Source organism: Vombatus ursinus, unplaced genomic scaffold (assembly GCF_900497805.2).
Source record: "Vombatus ursinus unplaced genomic scaffold, bare-nosed wombat genome assembly UNPS02001419.1, whole genome shotgun sequence".
Taxonomy (NCBI): Eukaryota; Metazoa; Chordata; class Mammalia; order Diprotodontia; family Vombatidae; genus Vombatus; species Vombatus ursinus.
This window is the reverse complement of record NW_020941197.1, coordinates 6,033,065-6,048,098: the sequence shown is the minus strand read 5'-3', so window position 1 is coordinate 6,048,098 and position 15,034 is coordinate 6,033,065. Positions and strand designations below refer to the sequence as shown.

Below are 15,034 nucleotides of genomic sequence, written 5' to 3'. Positions count from 1 at the left end.
GTGCTAGGCATGAGATTTTTGAGGCAGAGAAGACCTTAGAGATTCTGTAGTCCAGGGTTCTTAATGTAGAACCTGTAAACTTGTTATTTTTAATATTTATTTGATTTCCATTTGAAACTCACATGTTTTATTTTATTCATTTAAGAAGATTCACCAGACTGCCAAAGGGGTTCTTGATACCCCTGATCCAAGCAAAGTAGCTTATCCAAGGTCAGCCAGTAAACATCAGAGCTGGAATTTATGCCCAGGTCTTCTGACTTCAAATCAAGGTCTCTTTCCACTTCAGTCTTCTCTCAAAAACCAGTATAGGTGAGGTTAGATTAAGTTACTTCTAAGGTCTCTTCCAAATCTAATATTGTGGTTTGGTGTAAGAAAGAGGTTCAGTTGAAATTAGCACACTGGCAACTAAGTGATAGGGTTTTAACCTTTCCTCAGCCAACACTAAAATTCTTAGAATTTTATTAAAGAATGGTAGAATTGATATTGTTTTACTGTCCATTTCTTTTTGAAGTATTTTAACTGCTTTTTAACCCTATGTTCTGTTACAACTCTAAAATGATAATCTCTTAAACTGTTAAAGTATATGTTGGAGGAATGGAAAAGAACTGGAAAGTATTTTCCATTTGTCTTAATTTTGTCAGCAAATATTGTTACTTTGTAAAGATTCTCTGTCAGAAATAATTGAATTGGACTGGTTCAAGAAAATTTAGTTAAAGGAGAAATGGATTTATTTTGCTTTGATGCTTAAGGCTATCAAGAAATCAGTTGAATGATCACATCTGTTAAATTTTATTATTTATTCTTAAATAGTGAGTGATATCATAATTGAGATATATTTCATAATTCTGCTTAAATCATGCCAAAACAAACCTTTTCCCTCCCCATAAACACACACACACACACACACACACACACACACACACACACACACACACACAAGCTTGTTATCAGCCCCGATTTTTTTCCTGCCTCCATTGAAGAAAGGAATTCAAGGATATTTAAGTTTTTATGTTAAAACTACTCATTTTATCTCAGATGCAAATGTTTATAAAACATAAGAAGTAGGAGAAGACTTGATCATTTGTTAATGCTGGAATACTTCAGTCATTGGAAGTGGGGCATTTATGACAATAAACCTTAATGTTCACAGGCATTATAACCACTGGATCCACCATGATAGAACACAACTACTATGTGTCTGCCTATAGAATTCTATATAGTGATGATGCACAGAAATGGACAGTGTATAGAGAACCTGGTATTGAACAGGATAAGGTAAAACTATTACTATTTACTCTATTATGGATATGTTTACAAAGTAAATACAGTATTCAGAAATGGAACATACATTGAGAGTCTAGGGCATCTTTCTAAATGACGTGTTAGATTAATTTTTTCCTTTTCAAGAATGTTATTTCAGTAAGCTGGTACAAGTGAAAATCTAGATCAGTGTAGTCTACATACATAATTAAAAATAAAGTCAGTGAGTTAAAGAGAATGTTGTCTCATATCTCCCTCTTCTGGTTATTTTGGGTAAAGTATTAATCCTTGGCCTTTACCAACTTGATACGATCAAGTTACAAAATGTTAAGTAATGTTTATTTTCTTTGGGTTACATAATTGTCTAATATAGGATGAGATAAAAGTTCATGTAGACCTGTATTGAAAATGACTAATGGTAGTACATAGGGATTTTGAAATCATTCTGTAGATTGAAGACTAAAGTTGTGATCAAAATTTTAAATTTAAAAGTGTTGTTTTGATTCATTTATGTGTTTACATATCTGAATTTTTCTTACCATTTTTAAAATAGTTGACCAAATATTAGTTGAATTTATCATAGAATAAGCCTTTATAATTATATTTTTTAGAAAATAAAACCCATGAGTAATTGACACCGTAATTTTCTGGCTTACTATTATAGATTTAGAACTGGGGGCCCAGAGAGGTTAAGTGAGTCGCCTACAGTCCCAGGGATGTTATGTGGCAGAGGTACGATTCAAACCCAAGTCTTATATAGCTCCAAATCCATAACTCCTTTCCAGTATATAGTTATCTGTCTGTGAAAATAGTTGGCCTCTTGCTTTATCATATTAAGATTAATTACTTTGTTATATTAAGATTAATTCTACAGGTTAGAGGAGTATTACAAAAAAACTCCATTATATTTCTTATCACTAGTAGAGAGAAAATAGGAGTTTGACTCCATTAAAAGAATGATTAATATTCCTTTTTGTTTAATTAACTAATTCATAGCATTATACAGAATGTATTCACAGATCTTTTAAGGTAATTGGAAACCAAAGCCTGTTTACAGAATGATAAAGCATTTATTAATCATCTACTATGTGCCAGGCATTGTGCTGAGTACTGGGGATATAAAAAGTAGTCCCTGCTGTCAAGGAGTTAACAGGCTAATGGAGGAAACAACATGCAAACAACTGTAGGATATGATATAGAATAGGATAGGGTATATTACAGGATATTAGATTATAGGTTATGGAGGTAATCACAGAGGGAAGGCACTGATATTAAAGAGGCCTGGAAAGACATCTTGCTGAAAGTGAGACTTAGAGACTTGAAGGAAGCCATAGAAACCAGCATATTGAGATGAAGAATGAAAGTTCCAGGCTTTGGAGGTCAGCCTGTGAAAATACTTTGAGTTAGGTTAAAGTATCCCTTTCAAGGAACAGCAGGGAGGTCAGTGTCACTGAATTGTAGGAAAGCAGATGGAGAAGAGGAAGGCATAAGAAGACTGGAAAGGTAGGAAGGGACCAGGTTGTGAAGGACTTTGAATGCCAAGCAGAGGATTTTATATTTGACCCTAGAGGTACTAAGGAGCCACTGAAGTTAAGGACTGGTGGAGGGGTGACATGATCAGGCCTATACCGTAGGAAAATCAGTTTGATGATTAAGAATAGATTGAAGTGAGGAGAGACTGGAGGTAGGGAGACCAGCCAGGAGACTATTGCAATAGCCTAGACCTGAGGTGATGAGGGCCTGTATTGGGGTAGGGGCAGTGCTAGTAGAAAAGGAAGCATATACTGGAGATGTTAAGAAGTTTGAATTGATAGGACTTGGTAAATCATTGATTTAGGGGACAAGAGTATGAGGAGTCCAGGATGACACCTAGGTTGTAAATCTTGCAAACTGGGAGGGTGATGGTACCACCAAAAGTAATAGGGAAGTGAAAAAAAGGAAGGAAAGGTTTTAATAGAGAGTTCAGTTTTGGACATGTTGAGTTTGAGATGTCTGTGAGACAGACAGTTTGAGATGTCTAAATAGGCAGTTCAGTATGCAATAGTATTTCTTTTCATCCTCACAGCAGCCCTGGTAGAGGTAGGTGCTTATCCTCATGAGGAAATGGAGGCAAATGAGTTAAGTGACTTCTCCAAGGTCACACAGCTAGTAAGTGTCTGAGGCTGGATTTGAACTCAGGTCTTCCTGTCTTCCAGCCCAGCTCTCTATCCACTGCTGCCACCTTGCTGCCTGTATAAGATATTCGAAACTGAATGACTACCTAGCTTATATTATTATTTTAAGATTTTTTTGCATCTTTTGGTAACTCATACTAACATCTGATACTCATTCTAATATTTTCTGTTGTACTACTTCTCCTATTTCAGTTATCTCATTTATTCCACATTTAGTCTATCTCTATAGACTCATGAACTTTTACCATATCACCTTGTATCAGACAGTTGTGTTGCACAAAGAGAATAATTCTAGTTCAAGGTTTTCCACTCAAGTGACTTCTAAGGTTTTTTGGGATTTATAAGATTGAGTCTGAGAATATTTTCTTTCTTATGTCTGCATGTGTGTATGTGTTTCACATATAAGTCTCATAATTCTTTATTATATATATTATTAAAAGTCCTTTATTAATTTAACACACCTCCTTATATGAATGTACCTGCTGTTCCTCAACATGGTTCCTATTCCTCAGCTGCACTTCTTTTTCAACCCCAGGAGAAATTATTGGGGACAGGGTCCCATTATTAGCAGTGTTCTTCTATTCTGCCACTACATTCCACCTTTCCTCCAATCTTCGTCATACCTTTATCCTGGCTACTTTTCTTCCATTGCCCTCATACCTCTCTGCACACATTACTGTTATTCACTCAGTGCCTTATTACTCCTATTCACTCACCTTACCCTTGTTGCTAGAGCCTTTTTCTCCATTCTTCACTTTCTTCTCTAGATTGCCTGTTCCTATCCCTGTACACATTTCCTTTTTGATTTTTCTATCTGCAAATCCTGCTCCAGAACATAGAAATTGTTTTAAAATTGTAAATATTATAAGAAGTAAATAGAAGAGATTTGAACGTAGAGGAATTTCTGTTCCCAAGGCTGACATACCAAGAGTCATGTTCTTGGTCACCCAGGTTGAACTTCTAAATGTATTTTTCTCTTACTATTGTTTAAAAAAAACCAGTATGATACTTTTTTTTCCTTAAAAGTAGGTTTTATTGATGCCTTTTGCTTTTACCTCATTGCCACTTTCTGATAAACTGTCCCCCTTCCTTGAAAATGGATATGCCAACTAAGCAATAGTGACTATGTCTATATTCAAATTTATTTATTTTATTTTCGTTTTGTTTTGTTTTTAGCTAGGCAATGGGGTTAAGTGACTTGCCCAGGGTCACACAACTAGTAAGTGTCAAGTATCTGTGGTCAAATTGAACTGTGGTCCTCTTGACCCCTGGGTTGGAGCTCTATCCACTGCACCACCTACCTGCCCCCAACTATATTCAAATTTAAATTCAAATTTAAACTAAATTCAAAGAGTATTCAAATTTCCTAACTTTATTGCCTTCTACCACCAAAATGGAGGGAGTGTTTGATCAGAGCTCTTAGAAATATTGTCATAAATTTTGATTAGTTACTCCAGTACTATTAGTACTATAAATTAACCAAATCCTGGGCAAATAGGTTTCCAGGCTAGTCAGTAAAAGCACTCAATCATATGTAACGTTGTTTTTATGGTAAAAATGCTTTCCAAATGGCTTACTTTAAGATAAATGTTTGGCGCACAAATGTGTACACAAGCTGAATTCTGCTCATAAAAATATGTCCTGATTCATCAATGGTTGGATGATCCATTTTTCAGGTATATTTTAGAGGAAATTCCTTTTGGGTCACTTCCAGCTCTCAAATTCTATGATTCTGTGAGTGATTGTCCTTATCCTCTCATGCCTCAACTGCTGCATCGGTTTTTTTTTTTTAAATCTTCGATTTTTATATCACCTTCCTTAAGATTTTATTTAATTATTTATTTTAGCAAACATTTATTATCTGTCCTTCCCACTTCTTTCCCTCATCTTCCCTCCCCAATTGAAGAGTTTTGGGGAAAAAAAAAAACCTTTATAACAAAACAGATTCCCACATTGGCCATGTCTAATTATGTCTCATTTAGCCCTTCTCTGGCAGGAAGGGAGCAGCACTAAATATTCTGTGAAGCCTGCACATTCAGGCTTCGGGGAATGGTGATTTTTTCCATTGCAATCATCATTCGAGTTCTAAAGTCTTTCAAATTTAATTTTCCTTAGTTTGCACTTCACTCTTCTTCAGTTCATTGAGGTCTTCCCAATTTCCTCTAAAACTGTCCATTTCATGGTTTCTTTAAGTAATATTCCATTACATTCATTTACCATGATTTGTTTATCCATTCCCTGATAAGTGGTTTAGGACTATTATGAAAAGCTGCAGTAGGTATGTTTGTACACATGGGTTTCTTTCCTCTCTCTTTGATCTATTTGAAGAACAGGCCTAGTAGTGGTGTTGTTGGGTCAAGGATATGCACGGTTTAGTGACTTTTTTGGATGTAGTTCCAGATTGCTTTCCAGAATGACTGGACCAATTCCCAGCTCCACCAAAAGCAGTGTGGTTTACCTATTTTCCTGAAGCTCCTTCAGTGTTTGTCATTTTCTCCTGTTGTCACCTCTGCTGATTTGATGGCTGTGAGGTAGAACCTCAGTTGCTTAATTTGCATCACTAGGTATTAGTGATTTGGAGCATTTGTTTCATCTGGTTGTTGGATGCTTTCCTGCCTTGCTTCCACCTCTTGGATTCACTGGTTTCCTTCAGTACCTAGCTTAAATGCTACCTGCTATGCAGCTCTTTCTTAGTTGCCCCAGATGCTAGAACTTAACTTCCCTTCTTCCCTTCTGTCTGTTTTATAGTGTTTCAAATACAACTCTGTATGTGCAGGTTGTTTTTCCTTTTAGACTGTAAGTTTTTTAAGGGAAGGGACTGCTTCTCTTTTACCTTTGTATCTCTAGGGCCTAACACTATGCCTGGCAGCCTGTTGGTGCTTAATAAATCCTAGTTGATTTATTGATTGATTGATATCAGATATCCCGTATCTAAATAAGATCATACAAAATGCACAAGAATTCATTTTCTAGCTTTTGCTCGAAGATCTGTAGTGAGGCAGTACATTTTATTTTGAGATAGCTGTTAGGAAGTTTTTCTTTCATCAGGTAACCTAAATCTTCCTTCTGCACCTTCCTGGTTCTGCCCTCCAGAGCCAAGCCGAGTAAAGTTGATTTCCTTAAACATGATCATGGTCCTTCAGATTCTTTGGACAGCTCTCACGTCCCTCCTACATCCTCTCTTCTACAAGTTAAACACGCCCAATTCAGTTCTCATGACATAATTTAGAACCCTTTATTATTTTGTTTGTCATCCTCTGTTCTATGGCTCACCAGTGTTTTTTGAAACAAAGTATGTATCATATTGATTTTAGGCTGCTATTCCACTTCCTTGTTTAGCATCTCAAGAAATCTGAGTATTGTAATTTGTTTATTTGACTTCATGGAATCTGTAGTTAATGATATTTTTATCATTCTTTATCTGTTGAATGTGTGAGTTTTGAGAAGTGCAGTTAGAACGAGAACTTTATTCTCACCTGAATAGCTAATTTTCCTTTAGGCTACTTGTAGACTGCCTTTGCTACAGATTAGTGGCTATTTACATTCTAAGACTACCTGATAACACCATCCAGGTGGAGTGCAAATCCAGCCTCAGCTACATACTAGCTCTGTGACCCTGGGAAGTCACTTAACCTCTTTGCCTTGGTTTCCTTATCTTTAAAATGGGGATGATAATAGCACCTATTTTGCAGGGTTATTTTGAAAATCAAATGAGATAATAATAATTGTAAATAATGTAGTGCCTGGCATGTAGTAGGCATTATATAAATGTTAGCTATTATTTTTGGTCTCTTATAGAAGATCAGTTTAACTAGAAATGAGTTGAGTTGAAAGAAAGTGTAATAGTGAGAGATGTAGAGATAGGATTCATAAGATTTGGCAGCTAATGTTTTTTAGTGTTTTTGATATAAATAGGTTTTGTGTTTTGTCAGATATGTTCTTTATCATTTTTAATGTTGAAATAAATATTTGTCTTTTGGTTAAACCTTAAAAAAAAAAATTGACTGGGAAGCTATCCTGATTGTCGTTTTCCTGTAGGGGGAGACATGTTTCTAGTACATGTGAGTGAACCCTCACTTTTAGTTTTCTTAATTCATACTGAAGGATTACAAAAAAAAGCACATGAGCAAACCTCCCTCTGTCCATGACTTTTACTCTTTATGTTACTTAGAATTAAAACTAATGTATTTATATCCATATAAATTACTATTGTAAGCACATTTGTGTTTTTACTTCATCTTCCTCACTCTAATTAGAATCTTTAAAGCTGCCAATCTAAAAGTCTCATTAATTTCTTGAGTCATTTGAAGACAGTATGCATATTCCATATAAAAAATTATCAAGCATCTTGCTAGTTTTCCAATTATTAGCGTTCAGTGTTTAAAGAAGTACATTTTTGTTCATTTTTTGTTTTGCATCGCTTTCATTTTTGAACTTGTATGTCTCTCTTTTCCTACCCAGTGAACTATCCTTTGTAACAAAGAATAAAAAGGTGGGGGAGGAGCAGTTCAACAGAATTAACTAGCATATTAAATGAGTCTGATAGTACAAGCAATGTTCCCCAGCCATGATTTCCACATCTGCATAGAAGGGAGGATCATTTTTAATCTTTTTTTGGTTGGGGACCAACCTTGGTTATTATAATTGCCCAGTCAGTGTTAAGTTTTGATTTTGACTTTTCATTTACATTATTGGAATCATGATGTATATTGATTTTCTGGTTCTACATCTTTACTCTGCTTTAATTTATATAAATGTTTTCATGTTTCTCTGAATTCTTCCTATTTGTCATTTGTGAAGGATCTGTAATATTCCAGTGTTTTTGTGACATACTTGTTTAGCCCTCCTCAGTCAATGGGCAGCTTCTTGGTTTCTAGTTCTTTGCTACTGCAGAAAGGCTGTTCTGAATATTTTGATTCTCTGTGTATTTTAAAAATTATGTTTAATTATTGTCACATGTTTAGTTACTGTTAGTTGTTAGTTAGCTGTCAGTAAAGGTACAGAGAAAAAAGTAATACATATTAAACCAGATCTTTGGAATCCATTTGGTTCTTGTTGATATAAAATACAAATTTTTGTTTTTTTCCTAGATATTTCAAGGAAACACAGACTACCACCAGGATGTACGCAATAACTTCATCCCACCCATTACAGCACGTTTTGTTAGAATTAATCCCGTACAGTGGCAGCAGAAAATTGCAATGAAAGTGGAATTGCTTGGATGTCAGTTTATTCCTATAGGTAAGGAGCAGTATGTGGTTGAACTGTATGTGTATTTAAATTGATTTTTTTGTTGTTTTTGTTTTGACCAATCTTACCAAAGAGTGGAGGGAATGTAGTTTGTATTTTGAAGTGTTATGATGACATTACCTTAAATGGATGTAAAATTATATCATTTTGTTCTATGAGCTTTCAGTTTATTTGGCAAGATACCTAGTTTTCAAATATTGTCATAAGTGACCATAGAATAAAGTGGGAGGTGGAATCTTAAGTGAGGAAATTGATGTTTGCATATAGTTTAAAATTAGATCATTCTCTGTTTTTAGTTACATCCTACATATATAGCATTAGTCTGTAATGTTGAAATTGAAGTTCCCAAAAGAATTCATGTGTTTTGAAGAAACTAAACCACTTTTTCCATGTATCATTACCATCTGCACCTGTGCTTTTGAAAGTCTGATACAGAAAAAGTTTTCTTAACCAAAAAGCTCATTAAATTCTTAGTAAACTTAAAACCTCTGTATGAGAACTGTCTGATCAATTAGTGGGCTAACTAGAAATCTGCATTTTTCAAAGTGTTGGGAACTCTTTTTCTCCCTTTGGTTATTAAATTTTCCTTATAGGAGAAGACAGGTAACTTAGAATTTAAAATGAAGTTTTAAAAAGGCATCACAGTTTACATGTGAAACTCCTGGAAACTTAATTTTTTTCCAGGTAATAATAACTGAGGGATTATGATATAGTGGAAACATAGTTAACATTAGAGTCAGGAAAACCTGGGCTCAGATCTTGCTTTTAACAAACACTGGTGGTATGATCTGAGGAAGTCACTTGACCTCTCATCTCCCCAAGGGACTCTCTGAAGATTATAATTGATCTTCATTTGTAGAGGCAGTAGGCAGCTTACTTGGGAGGAAGTTGAAATCTACACTTTAGATTTCATCTACAATGAAATCATAGATCCAGAGCATTCAGCTTTCATGCACTTTCCCACTTTGTCATGGGTAGCCCTAAAATAATGATCTCTAGATTATATTTCACTGTTTAGAAATTTGGAATTTAAAATTTTTGTGTAATGCAAATGCATTATGCTTTTTATGCAAATAATTTGTATAATATGTAAATGCAAAATATATTGTTTATCCTTTTAAATTTCTCTTTGAGTATTAAATTTACATTCGTGAAGTAGTCTCCTAAAAACATTTTAAGGACTTGTAAAATCCTTATTTTTTAACTAAAAGCTAATTTTTAAAAAAACTTGTTTCAAGGTCGTGCTCCAAAACTAACTCAGCCACCATTTCCCCGGAGCAACAATGATGTAAGAAACACAACAGTCACTTCACATGTAGCCAAAGGTGTGTATATTTTAAAGGTAATTGATTTTAGCAGTTTCTTATATTGAGACTTGGTCTTTCTTGAAATAAGAGCATTAGATTGTAAAAATTTTTAAGCTATTTCAAAATGATTTTAATTTTAATTCATTTGAAATTATGTAATCAAAAGAAATAAACTTTTTCCTCCAGGTCGCGCTCCAAAATTCAATCGACCACCACCACCTCGGCATGGCATTAATTTCCCTCTGCAGACTGATCAAACAACAGTGACCCCAGATATCAAAAACACTACAGTAACTCCAAATTTAACCAAAGGTATATGTTCTGTAAACCATTGAAAATCACTGAAAATGATTTTTTTCAAAGCTTTATATATGAAAAATAATAGTATATAGGACTATTTCTTCAAAGTCAGGGTTTTCAGTAGTATTTCAGGTACATTCTAAGCTTGAGCCCTTATTTTTACCCTTATTTCTCCCTCTACAAGCTAGTCAGCAATGTCAAATCTTGCAGTGAGGTCAAGAAAAAACATCATAATTAGCAACTGAGAGCTAGTTGGTAACTTTGGAGGGAGCACTTATGAAGTATATGTATAGTTTAGTGACTTTTTTGCATAATTCCAAACTGTTCTCTAGAATAGTTGAATCATTTCATAATTCCACTAACAGTATAGTAGTAAGCCTAGCTTTCTATCATTGTGGAGAAGGGCTTATTACCACCAGCAACAATTGCTGACTAGTGCCACTGAGAGGCAGATTGGTACAGAAATCTGGAAGTGGTAGCACCTCCCAGACAATTAGATTTGCTTTTAGCCCAGCCCTCATAGTCATCATCCATGGAAGCAACTCTTGTTGAGAAGAGGCCAGCCATCCCCACCAACTGCCAACCATCTATCACACACAGGGCAGACAAGCCAGCCTTGCTGAAGCAAAAGGGATCCTGAGAGAAAGACAAAAAGCAGCATGTTCCAGGAAAGTCAGACCACCCGCACGTGGACCGTATCTCCCCTCAGTTGCTGATGGAGGCAGCCTAAGAGCCTGGACCCAAGAACCTTGGGAATAGCAATGCTTTCAGCCCTGTGCTCTTAGCCATCATTCTGGGAAGCAGTGGAGATATAGCCTAGTAACTGCTTCTGTAGGGGTTGTAGCAGCCACAGCTACTGGACACCAAGAAAGGAAAGTTCTTGCTAACAAATTCCTTGGCTTTGTCAAAGGGTTCAGCATCAGAAAGGGATATGATTTTATCAGTAAAAGTATCATTTAAAAAGAGGGAGAGGTAGCAACTTCATTTGAGCTTCCCTAAAACCTTTCACAATGACATAAAAAACTTGCCAAACTGAATTCTGAGTGGGAATGTCAAGAAAAATTCACAGTAAATCATGTTTCCAGTCTCAGAGCAGCTTAGGAAGACACAGGAAGATCTGTAGACACTGGGGGTCTGGTCCAGCTGGGAGTGCAACAGTTTGTAGAGGCCACAGCAGTAGCAGTGAGCAGCTCGGTGCCCAGGGACTGAAAAGCTGGACAGAAAGAAATCTCCTGAACTAGCATTAGGAGATAGAACAGAGCAGCTGTTCTATCCAGCAGCTCTGTTATCCATTACCCAGATCTGGGTCACAGTTCCAGAGTGGAAAGGAGTGGTCACAGTCATGAGGGAGCAGGAACTCTACCCAGGTAAGGACCAGAACACAGACCAGTAGGACAGTGACTGTGCCTATCCCCAGATTACACCACTTTGGAAGCACCAAAAAATTTCCAGGCCTCCAGATTGAGTTGTGAAAGCAGCAGAAGGACATAAAAGACAGAAGCTTAGGCCAGACACCACCCAGAGGTGAGCAGAACCCTACACAACATAAAGGACAAAGTCAAGAAATAGGCTGGAAAAATGAGAAAGCAACAACAGTAGAAGGATCTGACTATAAAAAGGTGACAAAGAAGGTCAAGACACAAACCCAGAAGAAGACAGTGACTTGAAAAATCTACAAGCAATGTCCCCAAGAAAAGATGCAGATTGGACAAAAGTCTAACAAGATTTGCTCGACCAGTTAGAGAAAGAGATTTTTAAAAAAGGGCAAAAAAATTTTTAAACCAAGTAAGAGGAGTAGAGAAAAAATTGGGGAAAGAAAAGAATTTTGCAAGAAAATTATGAAAAGAGCATTAACAGCTTAGTAAAAAAAAAAAAGGACACAAAATACTGAAGAAAATAATTCCCTAAAATTAGAATTAGTCAGATGGAAGCTAATGACTGTGATATATCAAGAAATAAAAGAAATCACAAGTTTAAAAATAGAAGAAAGTCTGAATATCTCATAGGTAGAACAACTGACCTGGAAAATAGATTGAGCAGAGATAATTTAAGAATTATTGGAGTATCTGAAAGCCATGATCAAAAAAGAGCCTAAATATCATATTTTATAAAATTATAAAGGAAAATTGCCCAGATATTTTAGAAAGAGAGGGAAAGTACAAACTGAAAAAATCCACCAGTTTCTTCCTGCAAGAAATCCCAAAACAAGAACTCCTAGGAATATTATAGCCAAACCAGAGTTTCCAGGTCACAAAGAAAATACTGAAGGCATCCAGAAAAAACTAATTCAAATTCTGTGAAGCCATAGTCAGGAATGCACAAGATTTAGCCACTACCATGATAAAGTAGTGGAGGAGTTGGAATACATTTCGTATATATTGTGAAGTTTTTATAGTACATAGTGCAGAAAAATAGAGCAAAAAGGAGAAATATTAAATGCATCTTTTTCTGAACATAATACAATAAAAATTACATTCAATAAAGGCCCTTGGAATCATCTATTAAAAATCAATTGGAAACTAAATAACCTAATCCTAAAGAATGGGTCAAAGAACAAATATAGAAATAATCAGTAATTTAATTCCAGAGAATGTCAACAACAGGACAACGTAACAAATTTTGTAGGAGGCAGTCAAAATAGTATGTAGGGGAAATTTTACATCCCTGTCAGCTTATAGCAATAAAAGAGGGAATGAGCAGATCGTCTAAGAAAACCCAAAAACCTAGAAAACCTCCTGTTAAACATTAAAATAGAAATATTGAAAAATCAAAAGAGAGATTAACAAAGTTGAAAGTTTAAAAAAAGAAAAGCATCATTACAATCTGTTTTACTGCTACGCCCTGAGGAATGTGGGATCTTTTCATCTTACTTGTAGCTGAATCCTTCCATATATGTTGACTCTCCTATTATAATGTGAGCTCTTTAAGAGCAGGGACTGTCTTTCTTTTCTATTTTGTGTCCAAAGATTAGCTGCTCAGAGATTAGTGCTTTGCGTGTAATAAGCATTTATTAAATGTTTCATTCATTCATTATCTCAGGTATCAATTGTCTCCTATCTTAAAAAAAAAAAAATTCTTGCAGACTTCTGCCACCTTCACTTAACCACCTATCTTCCTCTGATGTCATTCCATACTATCACAGAGCTCTCCATTCCTTGTCTCTGCCATCTAATAACCTCCAGGAGCCTCTCCCATTTTCCTTAGTGAGTGAGGTTTCTGGTGAACAATTTTTCAACACCATCTTCTTGTTGTTCTCAGTGACTTCAATAAACACTCTGACCTCTCGGTTCCTTAACTACCACAACCACTAAGTCCTCTATCGTGTCATTATATAGAGGAGGGGCACCCCTAACTCTTAACTTTTGATATTTGCTGTATTTCCAAATTTGTTGGGATTCTTGGAACCCTGACATCTTTAGGCCTTGGTCATAGAATGTGTCTTCAAAACTAAACACTCCAAAATAACTACACAATTTTTGTTCTTAATAGAAGTTTTTAATTAGCATCAACAGCATATGTACTGTAGAGGAATTGTTAACTCATAATCAACTACGAACAGCCTATCAAAAATTACATCTATATAATAAAAATAGAATTCATAATAAGGGAGTCGAACAACTGTTCAGAAGGAGATTACAGGGAACCCTTTAGTGGCACTGGTTGCAGTGCTCTTGTATTGCCCATATGTGGTTACAGGTTAAAGGTTCAGGGTGAGGAGGAGCTATTTGTAGTCCCAGGGGAACGAAGACCCTGGTCACAGTTCCAGAGCAGAAAAGAGTGCTTGTGATTGTTCACAAACCAGAGCACAGGGCAGCTGAGCAATGACTATACCTCTCCTTAGATCATACCATCTTAGAAGAACTGAAAACTTACAGACCCCACAAAACTAACTCTGAAAACAGCATACAAAAAACCTGAAGGTTGGGACAGTGCTGCCTTCAGCCTGGGAACAGAGCTCAACTTTAACATAAAGTTAAAAGTCAAGAAATATATATAATAACCTTGTATTAACTTGAGGTATACCTTTAAAAGATAACATATGTGAAATAGTTCGTATTTTATGCAAAAAAACATAATTCAGTTATGTGTATACGTCCTGGGATGTTTTCCCAAAGTAACCAGACATTATTTCTTTTTATTGGCGCAGTATAGAAAAAACATAAGGACTTCCTAATGCCACAGTCACTTCTTCCCAGATCAAAGTTTTAGTGAATTTTTTCTTTTTAGAAGCAGAGTTGAGAAAGGTAAATACACCAAAAAGTATGTTTGTGCATATGTGTATTTTTTTAAAAGAAATGCTAGCCTGAAGAATATAAGAATAATATAAGAACATAAGTATTCATCAAGGAAAGTGTTAACCAAGGAAAACTGCCCTGATAAGTTAGAACCAGAGGGTGAAATAGAAATTGAAAGAATCCACTGATCACCTCTTGAAATAGATTCCAAAATGAACTCTCCCTCCACTTCCCCCAGGAATATTATAGTCAGATGCCAGAGCTCCCAGGTCAAGGAGAAAGTATTGCAAGTAGCCAGAAAGAAACAGTTTACATATCATGGAGCCACAGTCAGGATAACACAAGATTTAGCATCTTTTATATTAAATGATCAAAAGGCTTAGAATATGATATTCTGGAGGGCAAAGGAACTAGGATTACAACCAAGAATAACATACCTACCCAGCAAAGCTGAATATAATCCTTCAGGAGAAAAGTAAATATTGGGGGCAGGTAGGTGGCATAGTGG

The 15,034-nt window shown here is 35.7% G+C and overlaps 1 protein-coding gene across 1 annotated transcript in view; it reads left to right on the top strand.

Moving 5' to 3' along the window:
* The window catches only part of DCBLD2 (discoidin, CUB and LCCL domain containing 2), a 109,081-nt gene that overhangs the window by 69,866 nt on the left and 24,181 nt on the right, over positions 1 to 15,034 (top strand). Inside the window, exons 9-12 of the mRNA XM_027866404.1 lie at positions 1,151 to 1,275; positions 8,525 to 8,675; positions 9,923 to 10,009; positions 10,178 to 10,303. Coding sequence (XP_027722205.1) covers positions 1,151 to 1,275; positions 8,525 to 8,675; positions 9,923 to 10,009; positions 10,178 to 10,303 — 489 coding nt within the window. The remainder of the gene's footprint in view (positions 1 to 1,150; positions 1,276 to 8,524; positions 8,676 to 9,922; positions 10,010 to 10,177; positions 10,304 to 15,034) is intronic.